The sequence below is a fragment of the Mus pahari genome, chromosome 18 (assembly GCF_900095145.1).
Source record: "Mus pahari chromosome 18, PAHARI_EIJ_v1.1, whole genome shotgun sequence".
Taxonomy (NCBI): Eukaryota; Metazoa; Chordata; class Mammalia; order Rodentia; family Muridae; genus Mus; species Mus pahari.
In genome coordinates, this window is record NC_034607.1 from 14,033,685 (window position 1) to 14,049,299 (window position 15,615).

The 15,615-nt window shown below is 53.1% G+C and overlaps 1 protein-coding gene across 3 annotated transcripts in view; it reads right to left on the reverse strand.

Annotated features, from left to right (window-relative positions):
• The window catches only part of Ttbk1 (tau tubulin kinase 1), a 46,684-nt gene that overhangs the window by 23,814 nt on the left and 7,255 nt on the right, over window positions 1-15,615 (reverse strand). For all 3 annotated transcript variants that reach the window (XM_021217939.1, XM_029531310.1, XM_029531311.1), the window contains exons 3-13: window positions 14,555-14,702; window positions 13,548-13,621; window positions 13,235-13,375; window positions 12,087-12,191; window positions 11,777-11,842; window positions 11,241-11,333; window positions 11,036-11,161; window positions 7,853-8,007; window positions 4,817-5,048; window positions 4,500-4,678; window positions 1,276-1,837 (exon numbers count right to left, since the gene is read on the reverse strand). In XM_021217939.1, coding sequence (XP_021073598.1) covers window positions 1,276-1,837; window positions 4,500-4,678; window positions 4,817-5,048; window positions 7,853-8,007; window positions 11,036-11,161; window positions 11,241-11,333; window positions 11,777-11,842; window positions 12,087-12,191; window positions 13,235-13,375; window positions 13,548-13,621; window positions 14,555-14,702 — 1,881 coding nt within the window. The remainder of the gene's footprint in view (window positions 1-1,275; window positions 1,838-4,499; window positions 4,679-4,816; window positions 5,049-7,852; window positions 8,008-11,035; window positions 11,162-11,240; window positions 11,334-11,776; window positions 11,843-12,086; window positions 12,192-13,234; window positions 13,376-13,547; window positions 13,622-14,554; window positions 14,703-15,615) is intronic.

Here is a 15,615-nt window from a genome sequence, read left to right on the forward strand (position 1 = left end):
GGAGGAGGAGGAGGAGGAAGAGGAGAAGGAGGAGGAGGAGGAAGAGGAGGAGGAGGAGACCACTGAAGCCAGAGACAGGGCTCCCAACATGCCTGTTGTGAACCCACTGGGCAGCTGAGGATGGCCTTGAACTCCCAATCTTCCTGCCCCTACCTCCTAAGTACTGGAATGGCAGGCGCGAGCACCAACATGTCTAGTTTTACGAGGCACTAGGAACAGAACCCAGAGTTAGTGCATACTTTCCTCCCCAGAGCCTTTCCTGACTGGGCATGGTGGGCAGACCAGCCCTGTCCCTCTCTGATTTTGCTCACCTCTCTTTAGGGCCTCTCCCATGTTCTGGTCCCTCCTGGGTTAGGATTAAGGACCCCCCCCTTTTCCCTCAGCCTCTATGTGTGAGCATTTCCTAGCTTCTGCCCCAACTCATGAGTCTCCCCACCCTGCATGGTTCTCTGAAGTGACATCACTCACTCTCACGGTCCCTACAGGTTCAGGTAAGATCTGCTCTTCAGAGCAGTGGATACATACAACGTGGTCACCCTCAGAGATCAAGAGGTCATTATGTCCAATCTGCATCCATGCACAAGGTTCCAAAGCCACTCAGCTATGGTATCGCAGCCATCTAGAGCCCCAGGCATAAGAGGCTGGCCACCTGGCCCACCCTCTGTTACAGCCCTTCTGTCCTCCGTCCACCTCAACTCAGGCCACAGTCTGCTTCCTGGCCCAGGCCACCAGGAAGCTCTTGCTGATGTCTCGTATGAGACCTCCCTGCTTCTCGCCTTTTTACCCTTTCAATACATTTTCTACCAAGCAGCCCAAGGGATCGCCCGAAGGTCTCAAAGCCACCACAGTGTCACACTCCTACTTAAAAGCCATCGGTGGGTTACCAAGCCATCAGAATCAAGTCCCAACCCTTCAGTATAGAGTCAAGGCTTCTGTGATAGCCCTGGGTCCCGCTTCACAGCCTTATCTTCTTAAATCAATACTGTGCTGAAGATTGTCACCCCTGGGCTCTGAACACACTGTCCCCAGGGCACAAAATGCCTTCCTTCCGCCTTGTCACCTAACTGAATTACTCACAAGACCTTACCCACAGCTTAGGTCTCGTCTACCCCAACATATGCTGTGGGGCCTTTACACCTGGCTGTCTCCAACATGACCCTGTCACTGCTGGGTTCCTAGGCCAGAGGGCCCCGCCTCAACGTGGAACACACCAGTCCTGCTGGCAGAACTCTAGGGATCTCTGGATAGGGAAGTAATGTGCAAGTCCAGTCTTACCTGTCTCTGAGGGCCTGTGGGGTCCGACTCTCTCCGTCGAGGGCGGGGTCCCGAGTGCAAGGGTGAGTGGGAAGGGCTGCCAGGCGTGGGTGGCTGTGATGTCTCTGACCGGCCATCAGCCTGGCTCAACTGAGGTGGTACGGGCTGGGGCAGCATCTGCCGTGGGTCCTCCTCTGTCAGCGTGTGCATACCACGTCCACGCGGCCTGACAGTGGGCTCCGTCCCCAGACGCCTCCTCTCCTCACCCTCCTCGGGCAGGGGTCGAAGCTCCTCGGGCTCTTCATCGGTGGTGCCTGATGTGCTAGGCTCAGCCCCGGGAGGGAAGTCCTTGAGCTCCGTCTCCTTGTCAATAATGACCCACTCCTTGCTGTCAAAGTCTTCCTCCTCAGCCAGCGGCACTGAGCGGAAGGCGTTGCTCAGAGCCTCCTGCTCCACAGAGGCAGATACGTCCATGCGGCCACTGGCCTGCCTGTCAGCGTGGCCCGTGTCCACTGACAGCATCTGAGCTGGTTGTGAGGAGCAGGCCTGGCGTGAGGGTGAGCCAGGCAGATCCATCCGGGACCTGCAAGAGCCACCCACATGGAGTTCAGTTGTGGGGCCTCTGAAGCCCCAGGGACATCAGGCCAACAGCAGCAGGGTAGAGCGTGACTCCTTCAACATCACCTACTAGAAACACTTTGCTTTCTATCTCCACTTACCATGGACTCATTCAACCAATGTTCCTTAATGCTTACCATAGTCCAGGAACAAGAGCGTGCAGAAAAGGGCTTGTCTCTCTCCAGCCTCGGAGCTACCAGGGAATCTAGTCTTTCTAACACCCGTCGGGTACTCACACTCCATCTGCAGCTTCCTTCTGCTGCATCGGGGCAAAGACACCAGCTGGTTCTTGAGTGTACAGATGGCTTCCAGCTCCACCACTGACACCTCCAGTCCTGCCCAGCTGGTGCTCTATAACCCCAGGCAGGCAGGGCTTTGTCAGTCCCCAGGAGGAAGCCGAAGTCTGCACCCCTTAGCATGCATGCACCCAGTGCCTCTCAACCTGACGTTTTATGTTTTCTTCAACTGTCCACCCTCATCTCCACAGCCTGTACCTCCTCCCTTTGCTCTCTGAACTCTACACCGATGTACTTCCTGGAGCGAGCCCTCCCCTTCCTGCATGGACAGTTACTCATTCCCATGAGGCTCCCTGAGCCCCCACCAGACCATGGGCCTCAGATCTGTTTTGCGTTCCTATAGACTATGATCTCTGCCAGGCAGGGCCTGGCTTCCTCTAACCTTTGACCTCAGGGCCCAGATCCTGCCAGGGACATCTGTTACTGCCTTGAACTGTGCCTGTGACTCTCACATGACACCCAAATCTTTGCTTCCCATGGCCCCAGCCCCAAAGTGAGCGTGCTTCTTGCACAGTGTAGCTGGGCTGCGTGTGTGTGTGTGTATGTGTGTGTGTGTGTGTGTGTGTGTGTAAAGGAAGATGCTACATACCCCAGAATACCAGGAAAACCAGCAGGCCTAACTCATCTGTGACCTGTAACTCATCTCCCATTTGGCTATGGGCAAGGGGCTGACTGGTGCTCGGTGAGTGGCTCAGAGGGGAGATATGCAGAGAAGAACTTCCTGTCAGCCTTTCTCAAAAGACCCCGCCCAGCCTGCATGGCAACTGTCTGATCTCGTTCTACACCACATTTGTATCGATTTGTTAGTGAGGCTTGAAATAAAACTCCATTAACAGAGGTCGCCCTGGGACTCCCTGGAAATGGCTGGTCACATTTCGTTTCCTAAGGGCACACTTTGTTCTGAGGGACAGAGAGGGCAGAAGGGAACAAAGCAGGAGTGGACTCTGCCCACACATGTCCCTGTGTGTGGGCCACCCCAGCCTTGTCTGATCCATACTTTTTGTGCCCCATATGCCACCACGTGCCATCCTACCTACCCCCTTTCCCTGTCTGTGACATCCTGAGTCTGCTGTAGCAGAAACTCTCTTCAGCCCACCCTTTTCTGACATTCCTGAAGTGGTGTTGCCTGTGAGCCAAACCGACCTGTTCAGTGTTACTTCTAAGTGGGCAGCTCTTCAAAAACTGTCTTGCTCAGAACACTTGCCCCTTTGGTCTCCAGTCATCCCTTCCTTACTTCTCCGTGTCCAGAACCCTTTGTAGGGGGGGGGGAGGGGGAACTCCATGCTGCATGGGTGAAGACGAGGTCCCTGGTGCCTGGCAGGACAGCCCAGGTGAGCGCAAGCTGTCACACACTCAGGGACACAGGCCTGTCTTGGTTTTGTCTACACGGCCCCCAGGCCCCGCAAACTGGCACTGTGTTCAATCTGGCACTCCGGTCAGTTTAGGGTGGAGTCTGGGGGAGGGGCCATGGCTGATGAAGGTCATTAGGAAAGACATTGAGAAGATATCAAAAAGGACGCCCTCTTCCTGCAGGGCCGAGAGAAAGCCTCTTCTATATTTCCTTGTTTACCAAAGCCCTGGCCTACTATGGAGCAAAGCTCTTCGGAGGCTAAGGGACATCAGGGACATTTGATCTTCAAGGTGACCCCTTACCTGGTGTCCCACCCACTCTAGTGTGACTTGATCTATCCCTGCCAGCCCCACCGAACCCTGGGCCAACTTTACCCTCCCCCCACCACCTAAGGGCCAATTCCCTGAGCCCTCCCCTCAGCGGGCCTCTCACAGCCAGGTTGCTGCTGGGTCTTAATTCATATCATGTCCCTTAGACCCCCCCCCAAAACTTAGCCCACCAGCAGCAGTTCCTTAGACCCCTCTCTCAGGCTCTCTGCCATCGGACGGCCAAAGCAAGTCCACCTCAGTCGCTCTCCAGGCATCTGTGAATTGTTATCTAGGACAATGTCCTGGGTCCAGGAACTGACCTGTCCCATTCTTTCCTCTCTGGAAGCCCCACTATAGGCCAGCACCTGACTACAGTCTGTGGGCCTGGCCCCCTCACCTCACTTTTTTTTTTTGGTTTTTCGAGACAGGGTTTCTCTGTGTAGCCCTGGCTGTCCTGGAACTCACTCTGTAGACCAGGCTGGCCTTGAACTCAGAAATCTGCCTGCCTCTGCCTCCTGAGTGCTAGGATTAAAGGCGTGTGCCACCACACCCAGATCACCTCACTTTTTAGGTGCCCTCTAAGCCACATGGGTGACCTTTCACAGAGCAGCCATGCGATGAAGGCAGTGGGGCCAGGCCTTTGACACCCCGAACCCCTGTATACAAACTCACCTTCTCTCTTGCAGCTCTGCCCGACCATCAGCAGCTGTCGACAGCCTCTCTGACTCTGGGCTGTTGACCCTCCGGTAGCGTAGAGACCGCACTGGGGTTGTTGGGGAGTCTGGGGGGGCACGCACTGGGGAGCTGGGGACCCCTACTCCTCGACTCTGCTCTTCCTCCACACAGGGGGTCTGCGGAAGAGGGGATGCTGTGAGTTAGGGTGGACAAGCTGGCTGTGGGTGAGAGGCATAGGGCAGGGTGGGTGGGGCCCAGGGCTGGGAACCCAGGTGGGGAAGGCTGCCCACACCCCTCTGCCTGGATGCACTTACTTTGCCAATGTTGATGCGCAGTTTGTTGCGGTTGACATCTGTCTCCTCCCACACTTCAGCCTCAGGACCCCCAGGGTGGGGGACAAGATGGGGACCAGGACCCAAGCCCTCCGGAGGCCTCCCGGGCAGGATTGGGGGTGCGTTCTCCTGGTCACTCAAGTGTTCTCCCTGCAGTACATCCTCAGTGTTCTCACGAAGCAGGTCCCCAGGCACCGGTGTCACATTGACCACTCTGGGGAGGGCAGGGAGAGTCATGGGAAAGGCTTGCAGGGGTTGGGGTTAGGGTTAGGGTGGGGAGACCCACCTCGAGACTTAGTTCTGCGTGTGTGTGTGTGTGTGTGTGTGTGTGTGTGTGCATGGAGGCCTCCTTCTTCCCCATCTCCTTTACTCTCTGCTAGCACAAGCCCTGGGGACCATCTCCAGAGTGGACACAGAAGAGGCCCATTGCCATCCCTGCCGACAAGGCCTCTAAGACCAGACCATCCTCAAGGTGGCAGGGGCTACAAGGAGGTGTGGCCAGCAGGGACTGGCACATCCCCCCTGAGCCCCACTTTTTCAGATCTGTGGGTTTCCAAGCCCTTGCTATACAGTCCACTGTCAGAACCAGGCTTCCTGTAGACCCCAGAACAAGTCTAAAGAGACTCCTTTGAACTCTGTTTCTGTAAACCTCTTAAAGAGAGACTTATTGCAGGGCAGTGGTGGTGCATGCCTTTAATCCCAGCATTAGGGAGGTAGAGGAAGTCAGATCTCTGAGTTCGAGTCCAGCCTGGTCTACAGAGTGAGTTCCAGGACAGCCAAGGCTACACAGAGAAACCCTGTCTCCAAAAAAAAAAAAAAAAAAAGAGAGAGATTTATTTATTTATTTATTTATTATGTATATGAGTGTTTTCCCTGTGTGTATGTATACCATGTGTGTATCCTTGTGTGTGTGTGTGTGTGTGTGTATACCATGTGTGTGTGTATACCGTGTGTGTGTGTGTGTGTGTATACTGTGTGTGTGTGTATCCTTGTGTGTGTGTACCGTGTGTGTGTGTCCTTGTGTGTGTGTACCGTGTGTTTGTGTGTGTGTGTGTGTGTGTGTGTGTGTGTACCATGTGCGTATGTCTGGTGTCTGAGAAAATCCAGAAGAGAGCATGAGATTCTCTAGGGCTGGAGTCACAGACAACTGTGAACAACAGTGTGGGTGCTGGGAATTGAACCCAGATCCTCTCAAGAGCAGCCCATGTTCTCACCTGCTGAGCACACTCCAGCCCCACTTTCTAACTCTTTAAATAATTTCCTTCCTTTCTGGTTTGTTTGTTTGTGTGTTTGTTTGTTTTATATCTTTGTGAGTATGTATACAGAAGTGTACAGGACACAGTTTGCCCATGGAGGTCAGATGACAACCTCAGCTGCTGGCTCTCTTCCCACCTCGAGACTTAGTTCTGCGTGTGTGTGTGTGTGTGTGTGTGTGTGTGTGTGTGTGTGTGTGTGTGCGCGCGCGCAGGCTTGAGGTTGATGTGTCGTCCACGGCCCTTCACCTTGCTTTTTGTTCATTTGTTTGCTTTGTGTTTTGAGACACAGTCTCACTATGGAGTCCCGGCTGGTCTGGAACTTTCTCAGAAGACCAGGCTGGCCTCAAACTCCCAGAGATCTGCCTGCCCCTACCTCCTGAGTACAGGGATCGGAGAGGGGTACCCCCAGTATCCACTAAGCTGAGGTTCCCTCATGCATCTGGGCAGCTGACCTGCAAGCTTCCAGGGGTCTTTCTGCTTGTTCCTCCCATGCCACCCAGAAACACAAAGATTACAGAGACACACTACCGTGTACCCCTTTGTGTGGGCTTTTGGGATCCAAACTAAGACTTTATGCTTGGACAGCAAATGCTTTATCCATGGAGTCTTATCCCAAGCCCCTTTCTGTTTTTAAAACAAGGTCTTCCTATGTAGCCCAGGCTAGTATCAAACTAATGACCATCCTGCCTTAGCCTTCTAATGCTGGATTACAGATACCATCATGCCCGGCTTCCCTCTGCAACCTCACCACAAAACTGGGCCACCACAGTATGCCCGCATTTTCTGTGGCATCTCCTCCCCTAAAGATGGCCCTGGATTGAGTGGCGTGATGGCTAATTTTGACTGTCAACATCTGGAATCTTAGCTGACTACATCTGGAATTAAGTAAAACCCATGCTATGAGAGATTTTGTTTTCCCCCAATTAAATCATTTAAAGCGGGAAGAGCCACTTCTAATCTTGATCTCTTAGTGGGAGGATACACCTTTGATCCAGATCTTTTGAAGTCATAAAATCCATCTTTAATCTGAGCCACGCCTTCTGCCGGTAGCCTATGTATGTGAAGGGAAAGGGAAGAAGGAAGCTTGGCCCCCTCGTCTGCTTCTTCTCCCTAGCGAGTCCAGTCCCTCTCCGGCACTGCAGCCTACTTCAGGTCACTGGTGTATATTGAAGAGCAGCTGAGACATCCAGCCTCACGGACTGAATAACTACTAACTCTTGGAACTTTCACTGATAGGCAGCCATTGTTGGACTAGCTGGACCACAGCCTGTAAGCCCATCTGCGAAATCTCCTTTCTATATAGATAGAGAGTCATTCTGTAAGGTCTGTTCCTCTGGAGAGCCCTGACTACTCCTCTATGTGCCTCACGTAGTTCAGAAATGACTGGCCACATGGTGGAAGACACCCCAGCATCCTCTGAGGTCCTCTGAAGACTGGGGTTAACATCTCCCTGAGAGGCGGTGGTGTTTAGACCGTGTGAGACATATTTGTTATTTACAACGAGAAAGAGAGACTGTGGGTATCGAGTCATTTTACCCAGGATGTCTTCCTTAACCAAAAGCCCTAAATGAAGATGACGCCCACACCATACTCAGATTCAGGGTAGAGCTGGGATGGAATCTCTCAAAAGTCCAGGGCTCTGCTGCCTGGCACGAGGAGTAGGAGACTCCGCAGGGGGAGGAGAGGGTTGCCTTTCAGGTGATAGCTCCAGCTAAGGGTCCCTGGCCACCCCACCCACCATAATACCCCCGCTCAGACTCACCCAAACATGGCTGCGGTCTGCCGCGTGTTCTGCTGGGGTGGGGTGGAGGTGCTCGTGGACAGGAGAGCGTCAGTACCTGCCTTCTCCCAGTCAAAGGCCTCGTTCTCGGCAATGCCCCGCTCCTTCATGCTGTTCTCAAACACCGACATGATCAACTGCAGGGGATGGGGAGGGCAGGGGGACAGAGAGGTGACCCCAGGGCTAGCCAGGCAGAAGGGACAATGCCTGAGAATGCAGGGGAGTGGGGGTGAGGGGAAGGGAGGCTTCCAGGTCAGGGACAGGCCTAGAGGGGACATTGGAAGGAGAGGCACACATTGATTTTAAATGAAAACATAACACAAAGCAGTATGCAAATCACTGTCTTGGATTATGCCCTGCCAGACGGATCCTAGTCCTCCGAGATGTGTCCCTCGATGACGATCTCCAGACCCTTCTGCCATTTCTGTCATCTTGACAGGCACATCAGTAGCTCTGAACCACTGGGGCTTCCTCCTGCCGTCTCCTCTCCTCAGGCTGCCGGCTCTGGTGGGCGACTCTCCCACTGCCCTTTAGCACAGAGCATCCATTTCTGCAATGGCTCTCTGCCAACTCTACACCTCTAGCAGTCAGTGCAGGACTTGGCATGGAGGTGGGCGTGGCTGTGTGGACTGAGCCAGGACAAGGGTATCAGTTCCACCAGCACCTGGGACGCTGCATTCAAAAGGTGTTGGGTGGCCACAGACCTCCGAAGAGCCCAGGCCATCCTGCATTGTGCTGGTTCTCTTCAGAGCCCAGGGCAAGCTCTGCTGACAGGGCCTGTGTGCAATTTACACTGCCTGGTTCCCTCCTGTACCTCATTCAGAGTGGCTTCTTGGCAAACACTGATGGCATGTCTCTCCACTCTCCAGTGCCAGGAGGTCCCATGAGGTGTTGTGACACAGCCATGGGAGAACATTAGACCTGGAGCCAGTTAAGTGGTCCCTCACCAGAAAGGTGGATATGATGGTAGCACCAAGAGATGGTTGAGAATCGGAAAACTCCTATTGCCTGGCCATGTCACAACCACTGTGACATGGAGGTACATTTCCCCAGTGTGTGGTGACGCTGGCCTGGCCATAGACAGAAGGTGACATACACAATTATTTGCAATATATAGTACGGTGTTTGAATTGGGGGTAGGTGTGTGTGTGGGAGTGCGTGTGTGTATATGTGTGTGTGTGTGTGTGGTATATGGTGTGTGTGTATATATCTGTGGTGTATGGTGTGGATGTATGTATGTGTGGTGTTGGTATGTGTGTGTATGTGTATATGTGTGAGTGGTATATGGTGTGTGTGTGTGGTATATGGTGTGTGTATATATGTGTGGTGTATGGTGTGTGTGTGTATGTGTGGTGTCGGTATGTGTGTGTGTGTGTATGTGTGTATGTGTGAGTGGTATATAGTGTGTGTGTGTGGTGTATGGTGTGTGAGTGTGGTGTGTGGCATGTGTGAGTGCAGGTGCCTGTGAGTACCAGAAGATGGTGTCAGATGCCCTGAAGCTGGAGTTACATTTGGTTGTGAAGTCCTGGCCTGGGTGCTGGGAACTGAACAAGGGCAGTACAAGCTGCTGATCACCGATGCATTTCTCCAGCCTCAATTTTGTTGCTGTTGAGACAGGGTCTCCCTATGTAGTCCGGGCTGTCCTTAAATTCACGGCCCTCCTGCCTCTGCCTCCTGAGTTCTGGCACTGCAGCTGTGCACCACCACACGAGGCAACACTGTTTTCTCCATCACTATTGCCACGCGTACAACCTCTACTTATAAAACAAACAAACAAACAAACAGAAATGAGTTTCCTGAGGTTGGCTCTGTGGCTCCATTAGTACAAGGTTTGTTTGCCTAGCACACAGGATGCTCTGGGTCCAATCTCAGGCCCAGTGGACCACTGGTGGCACATGGCTATAATCTCTGCCCTTGGGACGTGGCAGAGGCCAGAGGATGAGAAGTTCAGGGTTATCTTCAGCTGCACAGTCAGTTTGAGGACAGTTTGAGGACCCTGTCTCAAGAAAGCCAACAGAAAGTGGAATTTGCTACAGCATCCAGTTTGAGGCCAGGAGGCTCCTGGGAGCCCTCTGTTTCCTCTGTCTCTTGTCTAAGCCATTTTCTCTTGAGTTTGATCTAATCTCTTCTTGTCTGCCACATCGAAGGACAAGGTATGTGAAGGGGAGGGTCTGTCCTGGTTTAGGAAGTGAATGCTACCAAGGTTATACAGAAACATGCTAAGGACAGATGTCTCAGGCTGTACCCTGTCATTAAGCGATGCAGGGCTGTCTCTGCGCCACAGTGTCTACTCTCAGCTCCCCATCTATGAACCAAGAACAATCGCCCCAGTGAGCTTCCTGCAGGCTCCTTCTTTTGTTTGTTTGTTTGTTTGGTTGGTTTTTGGTTTTTGAAGACAGTTTCTCTGACTGTCCTGGAACTCACTCTGTAGACCAACTGGCTTGGAACATACAGAGATACACCTATCTCTGCCTCCTGAGTATTGGGATTAAAGACATGAGCCACCCCTACGCCACCCCCACTCTGGCTACATCATAGTTCTTAAAGGCTCCTTTTTTTTTTTTTTTCATTTTTCTCTTTCTCTTTCTCTTTCTCCTTCTTCTTCTTCTTCTTCTTCTTCTTCTTCTTCTTCTTCTTCTTCTTCTTCTTCTTCTTCTTCTTCTTCTTCTTCTTCTTCTTCTTCTTCTTCTTCTTCTTCTTCTTCTTCTTCTTCTTCTTCTTCTTCTCCTCCTCCTCCTCCTCCTCCTCCTCTTCCTCCTCCTCCTCTTTCTTTTTCTTTTTCTTTTTTTCTTGACAGGGTCCCAGATGTCCTGGAACTCTATTCAGAGCAGAGACCAGGCTGTCCTCAAACTCACAGAGAAATCTACTTGTCCCCACCCCCACATCTAGAATTAAACGTGTGCATGACCATGCCCAGCCTCAGATCCTTACTTTGAAGCTTAAATTCGACAACACAAGCACAGCACTGATGCCAGGAAGATCAGCTCTTGAGAAATCCTAGCACTGACTACTGTGTGCAAGGGCAAGAACAGGTTGGTACAGTTAGAAGACCAAAAGCCAGACTCGGGGAGCAATCTTGAAGTATGCCAGGCTGCGGGGGTGGGGAGGCAGCCACTGCTGGAGAGCCAGCAGCTTCCCAGGGGTGCACCAGGCTGGGGATCGAACCTGGTAATCGGGCTTGGTGAAGTAGTCGAGGCTGGCGATGTGGTCCAGGAAGAGGTGGAACTCGGATGGCATGTGCTTCAGGAGCATCCGGTGCTCGTATTTCTCCTTGATCATCCCCACCTGCTCCTGGAGGGGAGAGAGTGCAGGAGATGGAGCCCCGGTTGCTCTACCCTCTGCCTCTTCCACCCAGCTGTGGGGACCTCACCTTGTCCTTGATCTTCCTCCAGGGCAGCTGGCCCACAGCAAACTCCACCAGCATGTAGAAGAGGGACCACAAGTCATCATGGCGGCCCATCTCCTAGGAGATAAGGGGCGGGGCAGTCACTTAGAGCTCTCTAGTCCTCCCCTGGGGATGGGTGGTGGACCCTGTTCTGGGAGACTTCTGTCAGAGAACCCTCATCACCAGACCCGGAGAGACACCACTGGGTCTCTCTGAAGCTGTGGCCCGCCTGTACCTCAGCATCCACAGAATACCACACACAGTAAAGAGTTCTTACTGTGCTTTGTCCCTTCCCCGGGGATTCTGAGTGGGAGGAGAGATGATGGAGACCCAGAAGGGAAGGACATCAGAGACAGCGACTAGTAAGCCTTTCTCCAAATCCAGGCTTCCTCGGCGACAGACTGCAGCTGATGCCCCATTCTTTTCTCCCCACCCCTCACCCCCGACATCCACAGCGTGCTCTAGGACCGACCTTTTCTTTCTGCCCTTAGCCCTTAACTCAGGCTATGCTGTTCACTCACCCTGTTCTTGTGAGCATTGACCGAGGCGTAGCGGACAGTCCCCCGGAACCCGGCCACATTCCGAGGCTGCAGACAAGAGACCGCACCTCAGACACTCTGCTGACCCTACCACCACCTGGCCTGACTGGCCACCTCATCTTGATACCCAGGAGCCCAGACAGGAGAGTGGGCCAGGCTGTCGCCCCAGGGTTGGATGAACTGACACTGAAGGACAGGCAGGCCTGCTGAGGTGGCTACAAGGAAAACAGTGGGGTACCCCATACCAGAGACTGGGAGAGCCCCCATCATCCCGGTGCCCAGGGGTACTCACAGGCCGGACATCCCCAGTGGTGTTAGTGTACTGCCGGGCCAGCCCAAAGTCCAACATATAGCACTTCCTGTAGGTGGAGGGCAGCCGGCCCATGGCAAAGTTGGACTGTGGGAAGACAGCAGCTGTGAGCTGGGGATCAGCACGCCAAGAGCCACTAAGGAATTGCTATGGCTGTGCTGAAGGACACCCCACCCGTGGACTCTCATCACATGAGCATGACCAACTGTGGCATCTCTACAACACGGCATGTATAACTGTCCTCAATTTAGAGATACAGAAGTTGGGTGGTGTCCAAGATTGACGGGGCATCTCTGGATTACAGAACTGGACACAACCAGCTTTGAGCTCTGCCCTGTCCAGCTCTAAGTCCTCAGCTCCCAGCGGGCAGTGGGGTTAAAGCCGCCTGCATCCCTCTTGCTGTGTACCCTTGGGCCATTCCCCCAGCCTTCCCAGGTCCCTCTTCTTACCCTTTTATGCCTTATTATTTTTTCTTAACTTTTATTTATTTATTTTTTCATGATTCCATTTATTAAAGAAAAACATTTCCTTACAGTATATCTTTCTTTTTTTATTAGATATTTTCTTTATTTACATGTCAAATGTTATCCCCTTTCCTAGTTTCCCCTCCGAAAATCCCCTCCCCCTTCCCCTCTTTTATTTATTTATTTAGTTAGTTAGTTTTTGTTTTTGTTTTTGTTTTTTTGAGACAGGGTTTCTCTGTGTAGCCCTGGCTGTCCTCAAACTCACTCAGTAGACCAGGCTGGCCTTCAACACATAGAAATCCACCTGCTTCTGCCCCCTGAGTGCTGGAATCAAAGGCATGTGCCACCCCCCACCTCGCCCACACCCCAGGCTTCTTTTTACCCTATTCTATTAAAGGATTTTACTTTGTTTTTCTAGCACCAAGATGCCACAGAATGTTAGGTGTCACCTCTAGACTGAACACAGGGTCACAGGTAAGACGAGAATGGAGGGCTGGGCACTCGGCCAGGCTTGGCCAAGAGGTGAGAAAGAGGGGCTATGGCTTGGTTCAGATCAAGAAGTGCTCAGAGAGAGGAGGCTCTGAGGTCCCCCGCACTGGCACTGCTGTGGAGAAGCGAGGACCCGCAGACCGCAGGAGCTCTCAGCACGCCGCTCGCACTGCTCACCGGCTTGATGTCACGGTGCAGGAAGCCCACGGAGTGAATGGCTTCAATGGACTCCAGGATCTGCTTGCCCAGCCGCAGTGTGGTGCTCAGCGTGAAAGTGCCCCTCGGCTGGCTGCGTCGCAGGTCAGCCAGGTTCCGGCCCTGGGAGGACAGGGTGGGGAGGGGAAGACCCATCTCAGCCACACCGACCACCCAGCCTTGCCCCGCTGTGTACCCATCCCACCAGGAACCGATGCCCCCTGCCACATGCCCCACCCACACCACGCTCCAGCTCTTGGGCAAAGAGGCAGGTGACTGGACCCCAACGACGCACCTGGAGCTGCATCACCACATAGTTAAACTTCTCGTTCCGACCACAGCCAATGAACCTGCACACGTGGTCCTTCCCTGGGGAGCACAAACACAGGGGCCTCTCCAGTCCCACTCCCTCCTCTCACCAGCCACACAGGCTCTGGTGCATGCTCTCTCTCTTTCTGTCTCTGTCTATCTGTCTGTCTCTGTCTATCTGTCTGTATCCGTCTATCTGTCTCTCTGTGTGTGTCTGTCCGTCTGTCTCTTTCTCTGTCTCTGTCGAGCTCTCTGTGAATGTGTCTCTGCATGTCTGTGTTTCTGGCTGTCTCTGTATGTGTATGTCTGTCTTTGTCTCAGTGTGTGTATGTCTATCTCTCATCCGTCTGACTCTGTCGGTCTGTCTCTGTCTCTGTGTGTCTGTCTCTTTGTCTGTCTGTGTTTCTGTGTCTGTTTCTCTCTGTGTGTATGTCTGTCTGTCTCTCTATGTGTCTGTCTCTCTGTCTGTCTGTCTCTCTGTATGTTTCTCTGTGTTTATATCTGTCTCTCTTTCTATGTGTGTGTCTGTCTCGGTCTGTCTGTATGTCTCTCTGTCTGTCTGTCTGTCTGTCTCTCTCTCTCTTCTCTCTCTCTCTCTCTCTCTCTCTCTCTCTCTCTCACACACACACACACACAAACACACACACACACATACACACGCATGTATGTACACCACACCCAGCCCACCCAGCTCTTACATGGGTTCTGAGATTCTGAACTTCAGACCTCCAGCTTGCAAGGCAAGTGCTTCAGTCTTGGAGCCATGGGCCATCCCTCTGGCACACTCTTGAGCCAGGTCCCCAGCCCTGACTCCACTGTTATAGCCCCACCTCCTTCCCAACACTCTGGCTCAACTGCCCAAGATCCAGTTCTCTCCGCCATCACTAGGCAGGGCCTCCCTCACTCTTCATCGCTCTCCTAGACGCTGGTCCCATCTCTCTTACATCCTGGCTCCACCCTCCTCCTTCCCATGCTCCAGCCCCAGGGCGGTACCTTGAAGCTTTTTGAGCACAGCCACCTCCATCTTGAGGACCTGCTTAGGCTGCTGGGCTGACTCCACCTTGAGAGCCACGTTCTCCCTGGTCAGCAGATCCATGGCCTCATAGATCTCACCGAAGCCCCCGCCCCCGATCTTTTTCAGCTGTGGATGGGGGAGAGGGGAGAATGGAGCTCAGGGATCAAGCTGGACAGCTCCTCAACCCACCTCCACCCATAGCGTTCTCCACTGGCTGGCGGGCATGTAAGTGCCTGTGCCTCTCCTCTGAAACAGACAGCTCAGCCCAGAAGCATAGATCCCTTCCAACACACAGTTCCAGACAGATGTCTGAATAGGAGCAGAAGATAAAAGACACCTGGCTTCCATCAGACATGGAGACAGTCCGACATAGGGTTCTAAAGGTCACAGGTCAGCCTGCATCATTTCTTCCCTAAAGGGAGAGCAGGGCCAAGGTTGTAGCACGCAGGAAGCCCAGGTTCAATTCCTAGCACCACATCCACCAGGCATGGCGGTACACACCCATCATTCTCAGCACCGGGGAAGAAGGTAGAGGCCAAAAATGGAAGTTCAATACCAGCCCAGGGTTCATAGTAAGTGCTAGCCTGGGATAGCTGAGACCCTGCCTCCAAAGAAAGGAAGGAGGGAAGAAGAAAGGGAGGGACCCATGAGTAAGAACTTAGCAGATAAAGGTGCTTGCTGCCAAGCCTGACATTCTGAGTTTGATTCCCCAAGGTTCACGTGCTAAGAGCGAGCTAGCTGGCTTTCAAAGTTATCCTCTGACATACACACACATGCTGTGACACCAAAGACACGCCACACACAGCCACACACGTGCTGTGACACCAAAGACACGCCACACACAGCCACACATGTGCTGTGACACCAAAGACATGCCACATACAGCCACACACGTGCTGTGACACCAAAGACACGCCACACACAGCCACACACGTGCTGTGACACCAAAGACACGCCACACACAGCCACACACGTGCTGTGACACCCAAAGACACGCCACACACAGCCACACACGTGCTGTGACACCCAAAGACACGCC